Source organism: Centrocercus urophasianus, unplaced genomic scaffold, assembly GCF_019232065.1.
Source record: "Centrocercus urophasianus isolate 14NV4802_14NV808 unplaced genomic scaffold, USGS_Curo_1.0 seq_23, whole genome shotgun sequence".
Classification (NCBI taxonomy): domain Eukaryota; kingdom Metazoa; phylum Chordata; class Aves; order Galliformes; family Phasianidae; genus Centrocercus; species Centrocercus urophasianus.
In genome coordinates, this window is record NW_024884789.1 from 283,559 (window position 1) to 301,176 (window position 17,618).

At 50.7% G+C, this 17,618-nt stretch overlaps 1 protein-coding gene across 4 annotated transcripts in view; it reads left to right on the top strand.

Moving 5' to 3' along the window:
• The first annotated feature begins 6,727 nt into the window (after positions 1–6,727).
• UACA (uveal autoantigen with coiled-coil domains and ankyrin repeats) overlaps positions 6,728–17,618 on the top strand; it is a 28,312-nt gene continuing 17,421 nt past the window's right edge. For 3 of the 4 annotated variants that reach the window (XM_042824537.1, XM_042824541.1, XM_042824540.1), the window contains exon 1: positions 6,728–6,832. In XM_042824537.1, the coding sequence (XP_042680471.1) occupies positions 6,776–6,832 (57 nt within the window). In that variant the 5' untranslated portion in view covers positions 6,728–6,775. Of the gene's footprint in view, positions 6,833–15,430; positions 15,693–17,618 lie in introns of those variants that run through there. The other variant, XM_042824538.1, reaches the window with a different exon arrangement.

The window sequence follows — 17,618 nt, forward strand, 5'->3', positions numbered from 1 at the left end:
CAGCAGCAGCTGGTGCTGACACGCTGTCCTGAAGGAGACACGCCTGGTATCCTTGATTCCTCCCTGCCTCCTGCGGCATGGAAAAAAACATGGAAGGAGGGAGGAAACGCCTCTCAGTGCAGTTCTCAGGCTGCTGGGGTGCTTTGGGTCATGGGTGTTTTTCTCTTGCAATGAAAAGACTTTGAGAAGATCTGTCCTTGAATGGCTCTCAGCTGCGCGGCGCAGGCAGCTCAGGTTTCGCGGCTGCAAACAGGCAGGTATTTCAGGCTGCCCCTCGCTGTTGGCCGGCCTGGGGGGAGCTGTGGCAGTGGGACACGCCGACTTCTGCTGCTGCTCCAAGGGCTGAGGCCTCTAATTGGCTGAATCGGCCCCCGGATTTGTGTGCAGACCCTGAGCGGTGTGAGCCAAAACTCCTCTCCAGAACTGAATCCTATTCACAGGAAATTCAGAAGCCATCTACCTTCGGCCAGCATCCAAGAGGAGCAGTGTGTGTAGGAGGGGATGTGCTTTGCAGAATAACACAGAAGTCCCATGTGCAGGACCTGGGCAGAGCCAGCAGGAGCTGCATCCCCGCCATCCCTGGGTGCTCCTGGTGTGCGTCACCCCAGGGTCCACATATGGCAAAGGCTCCTGCAGCCATCCCTCCCCCCGGCCCTGCTGCAGTTCTGCTCTGCTTTGCTCTGCCTTGCCTCCTCCCCCCAGGCAGCCCCACGTTTTGCTGCTGCAGGTTTAGCTGCTATCTCAGCAGAAGGCAGGACTTCAAACCTGGTTGGTTTCCCGCTGCTCAGAGCAGATGGAGAGCAGGCTGGGAACAGCAGGGATAATGAAGCTGTTCTGTGGGGCTGAGAGGTGTGTGCTGTTTCTCTGACTTCAGGAGACACTAGTGTTTAGGGTTATTGTGGGAAGCTTTGTAGTTGCTATTATTACATTGCAAATGCATGCCTGGCTGGTTGCTAACCTGAGACCTTGCTTGTTTTGCTCCCCATCAATCTAAAAATGAATGAGGGATCTCTCCTGTGCTGCCAGGACTTCCCAGGAGACACAGTGTGAGGGTACTGACAGTCAAGGGTCTCCGGTTTCAGTGTTTATCCATTTGAGCTTAAACAAGGCTCCAAGCCGCCGATGGCCCAACCCAGACATCCTATACACACAGACAAGGCTCTCTTCCCCAGAGATAACTTTCCTTCTGCTACTGAGTCCATCACCAAAGCTTTGGAAACTGCGACCTTTGTCGCCTAGGAGCTCATTTCCAGTATAGCCAGCCAGCAAAGCCAATCCCGGGAGGATGGAGAGAGATGTGCTAATAACAAACAGCTGCTGGAGACAGCTTCCTCTAGAGCAAACCTGTGTCTGTGTGCTGTTATTCCCCATAGACAGAGCTTGGTTTCCCTGAAGACCTGTCAGCAGCTCTGCCAGCATTCAGGTGGATTTGCCTGCTGTATATTCCCACAGAGCTGCATTTCTGTTTGAAGCTTTGGCCCAGGGCTCTGTGACAGCCTGATAAGCTCTGAGTTACAGGTGTTGTGTTATCAGACTGAAGATCCTGCCTCCTATTGCTGATTGCTCCTATAGCATAAAACACCTCTTTTGTTTGCAGTATGAGGAACAGGACTAATTATTGGTCGCAGTTTTGCAAAGCGTGTGTGAAGGTGAGGAGTTTGTGGTGTTCTCTTACAGCCACTTCTGCTTCTACTTCTGGCTGTGCAGCACTCGCATCCTTCAGTCTGAGCACAGTGCGTTACACAGAGATCAGTCACAGCTGGGGTGAACACTGAAATCTGGGTGCGATCTGTTGCCTTTAGTTGGAAATTCAGTTCCCTTCTAGCCCCTGATAGAATGTGCTGCTTAATTAATATAATTGATTCCATGTGCTGTGGATCACAGTGTTAGCAACTTTCCAGCTTTACTGTCTGTGTGTCAGCGTGGTTCTCTCATCTCAACCATTTCACTTACCTGAAGACATGCGTGCATTCTCTGAGCTGTAGAGGTGCTCAGCAAGGCTTGACCAGCCTAGATGCAATGCCTCACATCTTCACCTTTCCTGCCTATGTTTCAAAATCTTCCCCTTGCAGCTGGAGCTACAGTCCCAAAAATGAAGGACATCATCCTCCTGCACATAGCTGTGCGTGAGAAAAAAAAAAGAGGAGATGTTGTGTCCCAGCCTGAACTTCATGCACTTCCACCCCAAAACAGATTCCCTGCCTTTGGGTGTTATCTTCTTTTGGGGTGTGTTTTAAGCAGTAAGGAAGAGTTACAACACCCTGTTTTGTTGGCTGGCTCAGATGGTTGGCAGCACCTCGTTTCTACGCTCGCCTGTGCCCTGATGTGCAGCTCTGCAGCCATATCCTGCCTCTTCCCGTTCCCATTGCTGCCCTTCTGGGCACGCAGCCGGGCTGGTTCGGCTCACACCGTGCCGGGTGCTGTGCTCTGTGGCAGCTCCCTGCTGCACCGATGGCCCGGCGCTGCTCTGACAGAGCTGCTGGGAAGCGCTGAGAGCCGCCAAGCTGGCAGCTGAGCTTTTGTTAAATTCAGCTCCTCAGAGGCTGGCACAAATCGTGTTGTTTCCTTGTCACGGCGTTGTGCCAGGCAGGGTCAGGAGCACAGCGTGTGAGCACTGCCTGCGCGGATTCTTCCCTTCTCCTTGGAGCCCACAAGAAAAGAGTGTGAAAGGAGTGAAACGAAAGATTCAGCGCTGGATCTCTTTGGCTATTTGTTGTAGAAGATTTCCTAGTGTTTGCTGGCATTTATCCGGGGCTGTGTCTCCTTTTCCAGTTGGCTTGGGTGCTCTGGATCTGCATGGCCATGGCTGCAGGCAGCTGTGGGGCTGGCAGGGGCACCGACCCAGCTCGGAGGGCTTGGATGAAGCAGCCTCTATCAGGAATGCTGTGTCCTTGGCTGTGAGCCTGGGCATGAGGCGAGGTGCAAGAAGGGCCAGCAGAACAAAGCTCCTAGCAGAAATGTGGCTCTTCATGGGTTCAAGAGCAAAGGCAGATAAAATGATATCCTCCTCAAGGTGTGTGCCTGGCATGGAGATTAATTTACCCAGATGATTCAGGCAGCAAGTGATGCAGGAAGTGGCGGGGTAATTTAATGACCCAAACAGAAACAGCGAGGAGCGCATTTCCCTCTCGGTCGTGTCGGGATTTGATTTTTGAGTTCCATTAACAAACTGACTGATAAACCATAAGCTTGGAGAAGTGCAATGTATTCCAGTGGATTTCTTTTCCCATCTTATAAAGTAGCTGAGAAGCTAAGCTTGTCGAGACCCCTTTTTGGTGACGTGTTGCCATGCAGTGGTCTGTATAGAGGCTGCGCCCTGGGCAGCTGTCTGTGTGTCGGCATGCAGGCTGGGGACTGCGAGTAACAGCCACGTGGAAATCTGCAGCCCTGTTGTCTCTCCTGCTCATAAATTCAGTGTCGATTTGGTATTACCTACGTTTATGGAGTGTGTGAGCACCAAGCTTGGTGTTGTTTGTGACTCATTCGAATATTTCTCTTTGAACTCTGGCTGAGGGTGGAGAGAATTGTGTCAGTGTTGCTTTTCCAATAGAGCACAAATGCAGACTTTGGCACTGCGAGGCTCAGAAAAGCCCCCACCGTGGTGAAGCTGTTCCTTCCTCCTCTCTCACTGTACAACTTGGCTCCAATTAGTTTGTCTTGACTGCGAGATGCTCAGGCCAACACTGCTTCTATTTCAGAGGAACCAGCCAGAGATTAATTAGATCCCAGGCCTGTTGGAAGACTAGCCAGCAAATTCCGTGTGCCATTAAATCAGCACTTATCAGACCAACACTGTTGGAATAAACATCCCCTTTGTTGTGCTGCAGTAGGCAAAGATTGTCACAGAAATGAAATGTTTGAGCAGAGATGAGCACGATAGCTTCTGAGCTACATCAGCTGCTTGCTTCGATCAGATTTTAGCTGTGGTTACTGAAATGGCACTAAGTGTGCAGCAGTGTGTGCTGCCCTGCCGCGCTCTGCTGCGCTCTGCCAATCCCACCCGTGGCAGCACGGAGTGTGGACAAGGGCTGCAGGGGACACGGCATTGCTGATTGTGAGCATCTCATGGACGTCCACCACGCTGTATGTCAGTGCACGAGGAGGAACACAGTCAGCATCAGTCATCGTTCCGAAGAAACCCGCGGTTTGAAGTCATAAAGAATGAAAGAAGTGAAGTGGAATTGGCAAGACGGCGGAACAAATGCTCAGCAGGAACTGCAAATTTACATTCGGAGTCTGTCAGCAGAGAAGTGACCTTGTCTCAGCACCCTTTGGATGTGCCTCAACAAAGCTAATGCAGGGCATAGCAGATTGGCTTGCACTGGCTCAGCTCACAACAGAGAATGGGGGGAAAGTGTGTCCAGAGCGGTGGGGAGAGAGGTGCCAGAAGCCAAGAACCAGTAACAGTGCTGGTGAGAGTGCATTGCAGGATGAGCAAGGATGTATTGAACCAATGGGCAGAGAGGTGGGCTGTGGAGAGGGGTGATGTACAGGGAACTGCATGCCAATGATGTCAGCAGCAACAGCTTTAATTAATCTGGGGAGCAAGTGAGAAGAAGACTGTAGTAGGTATGTCCAGAACCAAGGACCAGTTCTGGCACTGCGGTCAGGGGAAGGGCTGGAACACGGACAGCTGCAGTGCAGGGGCTGTGCTCAGATCAAGGCAAGCAGAGCTGCACCACGTACAGCTGAGATGGGGAGATGTGCTGGGTGCCCTCCTGAAACGTTACGACTTGGATGCCAGTCAAATGTACAACTCAGTGCCTTGTAATTTAACATGAAACATCTTGTTCTTGTGCTGACACATGCAGCACCAGGGCTTAAGGATGGCGTTTGGATTGGGAACTTCCTGCTTTGATGGGAAGTGGAAAAAAAAAACAACAACCCCAAAATCCAACCAGGTAGGCTGTGCTTCTTCTCTGGCTCATTGCTTTACCCTGCTCAGAACCAGCTGCTGAGAGCCGTGGTGTGACTGCAACAGGCTTCACCCGTGGCTGATTGCAGCAGGGAAAGGCAGCTGACATGGAGGAAGCTGAAGGAGCAGAGAGCCAGCTGTGTGCTGCAAATGCATACATGTGATTATCAGCAGATGGGGAATTGCTTTGGCTGTGGTTAGGCATTTGGAAATGCTGTGTGTGGTGTCTCAGCAGTGAAATGGTATAATGAATTACTTCTAAAATGCTGCTTTCCCTGTACAGAAGGAGCTTCTGTTGAACAACGTAAACACAGCAGAAGGTGGAGAAAGCTGCTGCTGTTAGCTGGGTCCTCACACTCAGACAATTATCCGGAAAGTTGAACTTCTTGGTAATGAAACCTTCTTTCTAATGAAACAACCATTTCTTTTTGCAGTAATACAGCAATGGTTCTGGTCTGAAGAACTCCAACCAGGTCATCTGCCATAGGTTAAACTGATGCTGAGGCTTAGCTTTGCTCTTGGATTTGTCAGTGGACACTGCTTGCTCACGTTTGCTCCAATCCCCATGCAAACGCCCCTGTGTTTGATGCCACAAAGGTTATTTCTTGAGGGAAGAGAACCCTAAAAGTGTTCTGAATGTGAGCTCTTTTCTCCCAAGAGTTTAAACCTGGATCTGATCCCTTTCAGATGAGGTTGGGGTGATTTGCCTGGGGAAGGTTTTCACCCAGCAACCCTTCCAGCACTGCAGATGTGCACGATGTGACTGCGTGGGGCTTTGGGCAGTGGGAATTCAGCCCAACCTCTCTGATCCTCTTCAGCACGCATTTAGGACCCCGGGATCTCTCTGAACAGCCGGCCTAGAAAAGAACCAAAGTGTTTGGACGCATGGCTCACCTGAATTGATTAAAGAGTGCTGACATTCACCTTGCGCTCTGCTTATTTAGAGAGGTGTACATTTGATTGAATACTTCCAACCCTGCTGTCGTAAGCAAGGTTTTAGAGTTTACAGAAGCCAGAAGCTGTAATTAAATGGTCTCAGTGCTGTGTGTGAGCTCAGAGCTCCGCAGAGCTGTGTGATGGGCTGTGAGCACAGGCTCACAGTAAAAGGGCTCAGGGCTGGTGACACAAGTGGCAAACTGCCGCCTCAGACATTCCTTATGCAAAAGGAGGAAACTAATTACATTGTTTTAAGCGCCATCCCGACGCAGCTCGTGCATACACGACTCTGATGAAGGACGCAGGATGTCTGCAAGGACAGCAGCGAGTTTGCACCTTCCTCTTCTGGCAAGTCTGCTCCGTGCCAGCAGCAGCACAGCACCGCGTCCTCCCACCCGCTTTCCCAGGCGGGCGGGCAGGCGGCACGGGGCAGGCAGACCTCGGGGCTGTGTCTGCTTCCCGAGCACAGCCAGGCCCGAACTCGCAGCCTCATGCACCGGCCCGCCCTGTGCCGCCCCTGCGGAGCTCCGCGCTGCTGCAGCGGCCGCCAACGGGCACCGATGGCCGGGCACCGATGGCCGGGCACCGATGGCCGGGCACCGATGGCCGGGCACCGATGGCCGGGCACCGACCCTTATTCATCACAGAGCGCCCCCTACTGGGCGGGCGGTTCTGCAAACTCCCGTCTCTCACCGCGCCACTCCCCTTCAGGAGGACTTTAAAATGAGGAAGTCCCACCCCCTCTCCGCGTGGCGATTGGTCTCGGCGCCCGCGCGGTCGGGCGGCGATTGGCCGGGACGCCTTTCGGGGGGCGGGGCTACGGGCTAAAGGTGCCGCGGCGGGCGGGGGTACGTTTGTCCCGGCCGTGGCGGCGGCGGGTGCGCGTCGCGGGGTTGGTGCCGCGCGCCCGCCCGGGGCCGCGCCATGAAGAGCCTCAAGTCCCGCCTAAGGAAGCACGAAGCCATCATTGCAGGCAGCGCGGTGCGTGCCGAGACGCCCTGTGGGGCGGGGGTGGGGGTCGGAGGGGTCCTGAGGGACCTTGCGGGGCGGCTGGAGCTGGCCATGGGCATCCTCCGTGGGCTGCGGGGCTGGGCAGTGCTGTGCTGTGCGCGTGTTGGGGTGGGTGGGCGGCTGAGGGAGCTGGGCTGGGAGGGCCGTAACATAGGGACGGTCTGGCGGCAGCGGACGTGGGGCGCCTCGGGCTGCGATGCCCTGTGCGGCCGGGGCTGCCCCGGGTGGAGCGGAGCTGGGGAAACGAGGACGCAGCCTCTGCGTTCTACTCCAGTGTCGCTTTCTGCCCCCGGGAGATCCAGCGCTTCCGCGGCTTTCCCTGCCCCCCGGGCCACTGTTAGCGCTGTGGTGAAGCCGGAGCGCGGCGTTCGTTGCGGCGTGCGGCAGCGAGGTTTGCTTAGGAGGCGTCCCGAAAGCTTCGGCGGTGGCTGTGTGCTGCCGGGACTGCTGGTCGCCCCTCGGGGTGCTGGGCTGGGGCAGCTGAGGGCTCTGAGTGCGGGGAGCCCTCGTGGCGGCTGGCTGTCGGTGGTTCCTTACGGCTCGGGTTAATGTTAGCTGGCTTTAAGCAGCTTTATTGGCGTCCTTTTTCGTTCTTCTCTGAAGATGAAGTTTGATGGGAGCGGTACTTGTGAGCGAAGGCAGCTTGATTTGGAGGCAGGACTTGATTGCTCTTTGATTGCGATCGCTCGGTGAATGGTTTCCTAGGAGGCGGCCCGGGTTGCTGCCGTCCCGTGCTGCCTTGCTGAGCGTGCTGCTAGCTGCCTGGGGTAGCGGAAAAGGGCGGCTTAATAGGGACATGCTGACTTCTATCAGCCATCTTTTGAGATATTAGATTCCTTTAAAACGCTATTGCTCATTTGTCTTAGATTTGAAAACATTATTTGAGAATAATAGTTCATTTGAAAGCTATGCAGGCATTCAGGCTTGTGAACTGCTGGCAACTCCCTGGGTGAAATGACAGCTCTGTGCATGAGCACATTGCCGTGCGAAGGAGTGATTCAGATGTCTGTCATGATAATCTGTAACGTGTAGGCTGACGCTGGTTTGTGCTCTTCATTAGTCGTCCTATACTTTAGAACTGTTTGTTATTTCAAAGTAAGCCTATGGTAATTAAATGTCAACAAACAGTTGAAGTGATACAGCATTTGTGTTTGGTTTTGGGTAGGTATGGAGGCTTTTCAGTTCTGTGGGAGCAGGCTCGACAAGCCTTCCTTTCAAAGTAGATTTGATCAGTCTCAATACTTCTAAGAGCTGAAGTCACTCTTGAATACCTGAAGGAAATCTGCTTCAGTGGAAGTCATTTCTAAGCTGAATTTTGTACTCACAGTGTGCTCACCTCATCTGTTCATTCCATCTTTTGGTAACGCGGTCACACCACCAACTTCTCAAACTTATCCCCCTCCATGCAGGGGGGTTCCTCCTATATTCCTTCATACAGCTGGTGTTAATGGTGAGGCTGAAGGGAGGTGCTTGGATAAAGCCCTCTGTTTGTGGCTGCTGGGGCAGGAGGGAAGTGGGTGGGAATCCAGCCAGGCTGAGCTTTGTGGGTCTTGCTTGAAAGCGGTGCAAAAAGAGCTGTCTGTTTCGGAAACTTCATCCCTCTCTCCTGTTCCCACCCAGTGCTATTTCCTGGGGAGTGGAGAGAAACTTAATCCCTTCATCATGCTTCTGGACGTTTTCCTTCAGTTAGGCAGCAATTGTGTGCCTTAATGCTTTTTGACAGTGATCTTTTGGGAATAGCTTGACTACCTGTCCCAAAATGGAGGAATGCCACAAAATGCAGGAAGTAATTACCTGTTCCACCATTATTCAGGGTGCTACGTCTGAAAAACGAATTACCTGGTTTTGCCAGCTCCAGCTGGTGCTCGGGAGATAATCTGAGCAGCCTGCTTGGTAATGTCAGGGCTTTGAATAGTGAGACAAATGCTGCTTGTCCTTTGTGCTATTGTGGGCTCTGTGCTTTGTAGCAGATCCTGTGGCCCATGAAGGCTGCAGTGCACAGACAGTGGCTCACTCCCCAGCTCTAATGAGATAAATTGCAATTAATGGAGTCGATACTGTACTGGGTGACTGCAGCAGTGTGCACTGCTAATAGTTCTGAGATTCCAAAGCTGATGTAGGTGTGCGTTTGTCATCTAGGCTGTACATAGGAAGTGTGTTCTTCCAGTAAGGTTAGGAATTCCTGCTGCAGTGTATGCAGGAGGACCTCATCAGATATACCTGCTAATTGGCTTTTCTCGAGGTTTCCTGGAGAAGATGTATGGGGAAAGGTTTGTTTCTTGTTCTGTTTCAGACCTTCGCTGGTCAGCTTTTGCTGATGAGTTCTACTTGCTGTGCTTCATGTCCCTTACCTGATCAGTGTGGGGCTTACTGCCTTTCTATCCTTTGTGATGAGCTCTGTATAGTGTGGAGGGGGCCAGGGCTCCTTGGTGAGGTTGGATGGCTGCTTATGGTGCATGGTGGGAATCCTGGTGTGTTTGGGCAGGGCTGCAGCTCCTCCAGGCTCCTGGTGTCAGAGGGTGAGGTGTTGGGGCAGCCCATGTGAGGAATGCACTCGCTTCAGTTCTTGGCAGTGCTTCCTGGAGCACCTCAAGTGATGAGAATGAGCAGGTAGGAAGCCATGCAGAAACGTCTGTCAGCTTTTTCTCCTTTGGGAAGAATAATGTTAAGGCTGTTCAAATTATATTAATAAACCCTGAATGTCGTATGTAATTAGTGTGGAAAAAGCAAAGGCAGGTGTTAGAGCTCTCATCCTGGTGTGACAGTCTCTGGTTATTAAATTAGTGCCTGACCAACTTCTGCAGTTAGGGGCAGCTGTCTGAGGCTGATAGTGCTTTCCTGCCTGTGGATGCTGCTGTTCTGCTGGATGGATGGCTTCCTCTGTGTGAGGAGGGGCTTGGGATCAGCCCCCACTTCTGTGTTCAGCTCCCAAATAGGAGAGGACCCCTGCTGCTGGTGGCACACACTGCCCTGAGGACAAACAAGACCTTGATGGCGTTTGGTCACAGCTCTGCGCTGTGCAAAGACAAAGCCTTGCTGGCTGTGCCCGTGGCAATGCCTGCTCAGCAGAACCTTCCCTGTGCTGCTGCTGTTGGCTGGAGCTGAGTTGCTCAGCCCTTCTGAGTGCATCCCAGCTTCATGGTGCTGTCCTCAGGCACCACTACCAGGAATCAGCTCTGTAACATTTGAATGTCAAATCCTAGCCTGAATGTGATTGTTCCTTAGAGGATGTTTGTGTTCCGAGAAGCGTCATTAGGGCTTGTGCTGGTGTGTGCATTCCTTTGGGAAAAAAAAATTGTGCACCATTTGCATCTGTTTAAATGGGATCATGTGCTTGTTTGTGTGATGCTTGTGGTTCCTGTGAAGAAACACGAGGAGAGTCAGGAGCAGCAATTTGTGGTCCGGCAAAGCTCTGTGGTGCAGCCCTGTGCAGGTGCGTTGTAATTTTCACGCAACTTTAGGAAGGAGTATTTATCAAGGCTTTGTTATTTTGGAATGTAGTAATTAGAGAACATCGTAAAAATTGGAAGTCTGGGGGCCTCGTGCACGCTCTAATGGCAGCTGCGTTTTGGTCTCTCCCATTTGAAAGGGAAATGCCTCTTCCTCCCATGGGCAGGGCTGTGTTGCAGGCCCTGAGCTGTGGGCTCCCCAACTCCATCGGTTCTGTGGTGGGAGCTGCGATGCTCTCCTTGCCATAAAGGCTGCAGTGCTGTTTGGGGCAGGCACAAAAGGCAGGCCCCAGCTTTACTGTGGGAGGCACCTAACAGCCTTTGTTGTGAAGAGCTGGGAGAGCTCTGGCTTTTTTCCAGGGTGCACGGGTAGGTCAGGTCACTTCTGTTAGTGCCCGAGCTGGGCTGTACCTCGGGGCTGAGAGGCTAGGGATGGCTCATCAATAATGTGCACTTAGGTTATGCGTCGTGGCAATGAGATGTGAAGGAGATTGTATTTAAAAACAAACCTGAAATCTTATTTATTTTGCTGTTTTTTAGCAGCCTGATCGTCCTTTGGAGTTATGTGCAGCGTTCAGCACTTCCACTGCGGTTTGTGTGCTGCTGCTGGGCTTTTCCTTACCCCAGGAATCTTACGGAGAAGAGAAGCTGGCAGTGCTGTTAGATGCACATCTCTCACTGGCAGTGGTATTCGATGCAGCCTCAGAGCCCTTATTGTGGCTCTGAGAGGACAAGTTGTATATCTAGCTAGAAGGCTCATGTGTTTGTTTGATGCTTAATAATCTGGTATTGATGGGTTATGCCAACTCCAAAAGAGGATTAGAAATGTTAAGTTTTCAGATGGCTACTGTTTGTTTTGCTAGACTTATTTGTGCTAATCCTGGGATGCTGTTACTTAAACAAGTCACGCAAACAGTAAAAATTCTTGACAGGAGCACTTAGAGATCAGTGCATGAATGGAGCAGCTTTAGGTCTGCCCTTGGGTTTGGACACTGTTCAGACTGAGCCTCGCCCACTTAGCAGCATCCAGCAGTTTTTCTGTAGATGGAGACATTGGGGTGAACAAGGTAGCAGTGATGTGCTGTGTGTGGGGACCTGCTGGGCCATCCCTGTGTTCAGGCTGGCTCTGCTTTTCCTTTATGTAGACTAAATGCTACGTCTTGCTCCCTCAGCTCTAGACTCCGAAACACACTTAAGTGAACATACAGACACTGATAGGCAGGGTATGCTTATAAAATACAAAGTGCTGTGGTTTCCTCTTGAGCCCTTTCTCCAGCCCTGCATCTGTGGCCTCTTCTGGGCAGCATGGATCAGGCGAAGCCTGCAGGATGGGGATGGCATTAGGTGGCAGGAATCCATCCTGCAGGGGAGCGGTACCTGGTGAATGCTTCTGACAGAGCTGAGGGCTGGCTTGGACTGCTGAGGCTACAAACAGTCTGCAGCTTTTAAATAAATCGCAGTGCTTCAAAAGCAGCCGCCGTGCAGCGCCCTGTGAAATGGCAGGGTGTGTCTGTTCACGTGTTGGATTTAATCACGGCTGTACTCTGACCCCTGCAATGAGCAGAGTGAAATGCAGGAGCTGTGGGCTGTGCTCTGCGCCACGCACGCTCTCAGGTAGCTCCGCTATCAGCCAATGTCTTCCTTTCCATGCAGGAAGGCCTGTGCTGGGGACATGACTGCCTTGTGACAGACAGCCCTACAGTCAGCGATTCTTTCTCCCTCTTTGACAGGAGTTCTTATTTGTAATGGCCTTTTCAGACATCAAAAACTGTGCTTTTGGTTTTATAACTATTTATATGAAAGTATCACCTTTGTGTCTTCAGAGAGCATCCAAGAGCACCCAGGTGCTGGAGACAGCTTGCAGGAAGAGCTGATGGCGGTGTGCTGCCAGAGCTCTCTGCTCCTGCATGTGTGCTGTGTGCTTAAGTCGAGCCCTAATGGCATTAAGGGAGGATGTGCCTCGTTTATTTTTTTCCACTGATAGGATTATCTGCCTCGCTTGGTGGTGACCAGAAGCTGTGTTCACTTTCATAGGTTTATGGCAGCTTTCAGGCTGGAAGGTTTAAGGACTGCTTTGAACTACAGCTGTCATTCCAGAAGTGAGCTGCAGGGCGGCTGAGGGCTGTGTGTGCTTCGCAGAACGGAGCTGTTTGCTGGCTGTGCTGTGAGCAGACCTGGGAGAGCCCTTCCCGGCCCAGGAGGAGCTGCCTGGGCAGTGCTTCTGTTCCAGCAGCTGGCAACTTGTGCTGTTGGTGCCTTACTGTAAGGCAGCAATATGCTGCTATGCACAAATGGGAGGAAAAGTAGCATTGCATTTGTTGCTAACTTTCCAAGAGTATCCTTTTGGGCTTCAGAGTTGTTTTATTGCACCGGCCTGTAAAAAAATATACCTGTGCTCAAAATGTAAGTAAGGAGTGGCATTTCAGAGTATGTAGGTAGCATATTGAGCAGCTGTTGTATCACATCTGCATTTGATTGACTGAAGTGCTAGGTGACGACACAATGGCAGCTGGTATAGAAAGGGAGGTTCAGTGCCAGAAAGCTGCATCTCTCAAGTGGAGATGTGTGACATCATGCTCATGCTGGTAACCAGAAATCTTCTGTGGGCTTTTTGCTGGCATAGGAGCTCTTGTGAGTTTGCTGCTGGCTGCTGAATTCACTCAGGAGAGTGAAAATAGATTGGTAAAGTAATTAATTGTAATAGAATCTCTTTCAGAATCACAGAATGTCAGGGGTTGGAAGGGACCTGTAAAGATCATCTCTAATCCAATCCTCCTAGATTAGGTCGCTATCAGTCAACAGATTTTTAAATACTAACTTTGCTAATTGCTTTGCTGGTTGTCAGCAGCATACAGATATTTTCTTAGCTGATCACAATTACTACTAGTGACAATACCCCAGAGCTTCCTTTGCCAGCAGCTGTGTGCCCTTCCCTCCCTCTTGTTAAGGGCAGGATATCTGTCTGGGTGCAGAGGAGAGAGCTGCTGCTCTGGGTCCGAGCGCCTGCCTGCAGATCCCTCTGGTGGTGTTGGCTGGGCTCTCACTGCTTTCTCATCTTCAGATACTTACTTGTAATGACGGGGTGATGAACATGCTCGTTTCTGAAGGTCAGAGCCTTACAGAGTCCTTTGAATCTTGCTGCTGAGCTTCTCGGTGTGGAGCAGTGAGGGTCTGGCTGCTGTGCTGAGCACTGCGGCGTGCAGCAGTGCTGGAGAGAGCTGCAGGATGGGCTGTGTCTTCATGAGGGAAAGCAGCTCTGCTTCTCATCTGTGATGTTCTCTCTAGAATAAAGGGCTTCAGGTTCAGGGAGAGCAGTAGGTAATGGTTTGTGCAGTGAAGTTGTACAGTTCCTGGATGGTGCTGAGGATGCTAAAAGCTTATTTGCTTCACCATGAAGAACTAGATAATGGGAAATTTAACTGAAAATTATCCAGTAAATAATTAGAATCTCTCTAGCCTAGGAAGCTTAAATAATTGACTGAAGGCTAGGAGAAGTCATCTGTGCTGGTTCAGTTCTTGTGTGGCATGATGAGTGTCTTGTAGTCTAACATAATCCACACATTGCATACTTGGATCTTTATTTCCCACCCTTTGACTTTCTGAGAGCTTTTCTTTGAGCTGCCTGGGAGAGGAACTCCACCGGTGCAAGTCTGAAGCTGTGCTGTGCTTTCTGGAGCCTTGACAGCCGTGCAGCCCAAAGTTGGGCATGGTTCAGCAATGCTGGGTTCCGTGGGCAAGGCGTGAAGGCTGCAGGATGGCCTCAGCAGTCACAGGGAGCAGCATCAGGCAGACAGGCTGATACAGCAGAGAAACCTTGTGGTTGGTTGCATTTGGGTAGATCTGTACAAGGGAGCTCAGCTGGGGAGCAAGTCCTCTGTGTGGGTTCTCATCAGACTGATTTCAGCTCTGTAGGTATTCTTGCTGTTGCTTGTAAAACGTATTTATTTATTTTTTTCCAGAATGCCCCTTTTAGCTTGAGGAGACAGGCTTGGCTCTGCTCAGAAGATAACTTGTGATGCTGTGGTCATTCCCATAGGCACTGAGTGTTCTTGGAGTGGCTCTGTCACATGAATGCTGATTGCGGAGGTGCCTTGGGATGTCCTCTGGAACATGGCAGTGCTGTGAGGCAAAGTGCTGCTCCCAGCTCGTAGCGTGGAGTGGCTGAAAAATGACTGGGGAAGGGTGAATAGTGCAAATAGCAATAGGTGTGATTAGCCTGTGATGGGTGGCTCTTCTGGGAAAAGCCATTTTAAGCTATTTCCAAGTGCCCTACAGGAGCTGTGTTGTGTTTGTGGTTTTCTTGCTCTGCATCATGTTTGTCTCCCCTGCAGACTAAACACTGCTCCGCCTGTGATGTTGACCCAGCCCTCTAAATACAGCACTCAGAGATCTCTGGGTAAATGCAAAACTTGTGGAAGCAGACTTCCAGCTTCCCCGCTGTTAATCACGGTGCTGTCTATTGAATGTTTTGACAGCCTCCACGACTCCTCTCATTTAATGTGTTGGGAGACAGACTGGCAGCAGCAGTAAGCTGAAACCTGCTTCTATTCAGAATGGCTTCCATCGCTGTAGAAGGAGGGATCTTTTTGAAGCGGAGGCATGTGTGTTTTCTAATTTAAAATGGGTTAAATTTCTGTCAAAATAGGATCACGCATTCCATCTGTGCTGCAGTCAGAGTTGTCTCAAGTCTGACGGCGGGGCTGGTTTTGGCTCTGCGCTGTGGTGGAATGGGGAAAAAATGACTCCTGCTGGTATTTCGGTCCTTCTGTGTTATTAGTGGTGAGAAGCATGACCTTCATTAATGTCAGCCGACAGTTAATTTGACTAATGTGTTTGTTATTTTAAAGCGAGTGCTTGTGTCTGCGGAACAGGACGTGGTGGTGCAGCTCGGTGCGTGCTTGTCTGCTCGGTGAACATTAAACCCCAAAGACATTACTCACGGCACGAGCATGCAGGGAATGTATTAATAGCTATTGCTCTCCATCGCTCCGCTATCAGAAAATAGATCTGGGCTGCTGACTGTCTGCGTGCTGTTGACAAGACGCTGCAGGCTGGGCAGTATTTACACACAGCCACCCCTGGGCAGTCGCTGCGGGCTCTGCAGCACGGCGGCGTTGCGGCACGGAGCTGCGCTCAGCCCGGAGGGATGAAGGCTGAGGAGGATCCTGAAGATGCAGCAAACGTGCCTGGGGATCCCAGCTAAGCGAAGGATGGAGCAAAATGAGCTTGGGCTGGGGGAGAGGATCTGCATGTGAGAGCCCCTTTGAACCCGTTCTGCTTGGTGCTCCGTGAGCCGCAGCTGCTCGTGGCTTGATGCGAGGCAGCAAGAAGCTGTGCCTTCTAGAATGACTTGTTGGTTTTCTTGTGCAACTAAAGACACAGTAGGTATCCTAAATTTCCTATCAATGGCAGCACCTTACAGCTGCAGAAATGTAAAAGCTGTAACGCCTTATTAATTAATGAGTTATGTTCATCTTTAGGAACTCTTCCTGTGGGGCTTTCAGTGAATGTGAAATGCTCAGGTGATAACAGTTGAGTTAGTGCATCATAGGAGACTGATATAACTTAATTATAGATGTGATAACCAAAGAAAAGTTGTACTTCTATTAACACAATAGTAACGAAATAGTATTTTTATCTGAAGACTGAAATGGGAAGGAGTGTATGGTAATGGATTGTCTGTGTACTTGATTGAGTTTGTGCTGGTGGGTATGAGCTCCAGGTCTGAAACTCAGGATCTGAACACGGATGCAAATGTGCACTATGTGATATGACTTGAAGGGTGTGAAACGTGTTGTACTTGAAGGAATTTGGTGGGGGCAGAGCTTGATGTGCAGCTTCTGGGGTATTTACAACTAAAACATCACTTGCACAAAAAGGAGCTCATAGCAGAGAGCCTCTGTCAGGCTGTGGAGGAATGCTGCTCTCCCCAGTGGCTGTCCTGGAGCTCTGACTGTGAGCAGTGCTGTGCCCTCTGGGGGCTTGGTTACGCCAGGCCGGCTTGGCTTGTAAGTAATTAATGTTTTAATTGATTGACAATGGTGCTGGACTTTGTTGAAACACCTGTGGGTGTGACTTTGAGAGCTGTCTGTTTCTGTTACTGTGTGTCACTTTCAGCAACTCACTGCTGAGACTCCCTGATTCCCACAGTCATATTATGGGAATGGGGAATAAAGGTAATTACAGTTGTAACGCCGTCATGTGACTCATTGTCAGTGGTGGCAATAGGTGTTCATTTCTGAACTTCCTTCATTTCTTCCGGCCAGCAAAGCCTGCCTGGCTGTTTGGTGGGCCTGCACTCACTGCCCATGTGGCTGAGCAGTGCCCAGGGCTCTTCCAGCCTCCAGTGGGGACCTGGAGCAGTGCTGGCCTTCACTTTGCAGCAGAACTTTTTGAAGATCACAAACACCTCAGAGGGGCTGTGCTGGCAATGTAGCGCTGTGGGTAGGATGTCGCCTGCAGTGCTAAATGGGAGACAAACAAGGAATAAGTGCGGGGTGCCGACTGTCTGTGTTGGTGCAGTGCTCTATTTATGACCGACCTGTGCTTTCTTTGTACTCTGCGTAGCTTTGGTATTTGCAGGCAATTTGAAGCTGTAAACCTTGAATTTTCTTCTTGCATGTCTCATAGGTGCTCATCTGCTCAGCTAAACTGCAGATCTGTGAACAATCCCGAGCAGCCAGAAAAAGCTCCATCCTTTTGCGTATCATTGGCACATCTGTTTGGTGTTAAAACTGGAGAGCCCCTTGGGACATTTCAGAGCTAGCTGAGGCTTATTTTTAGGAATGACCAAATGCAGTGGGTTGAATCGGTGCATCGCTGTGCCTATATAATGTGCTTGTGTTGGGGGTTCCCTCCCTGGCAAGGCACGTGGAGAGGGGCTGGAATAGTGCTGGAGAGTGAGCTGGTGGGTAACGCCAGGCTCCCTGCCTTCATTTCTGGTGTTCTTTCATCATTCGTTTGGTCATGACAGCATGGCTGTCGGTAAATCTGTGCAGCTCAGCTGGTTTTGATAAATGTGAACTCGGTTTGGAAAGGGCTAAATTTAGTTCATATTTCTCGAGTTGCTGACTGCTGAATTCACAGAAACTCAAGTCTGCTGTTGATTACATGTTTTGTAATTGTTGTGTTCAAATGTCCCACAGAACACATGTCCTTGCATTGCTCTCTGCTTCCCCTTGACTATAAAAGGCCTGATGGAAGGGGGAAGAATTGTAGCACCTGTATTTTATCTTCCTTCTTCCTTATGGAATCATACTTTGTGAATACTGAGAAGCTTATGCTGAAGATGGACACTTAAATTACAA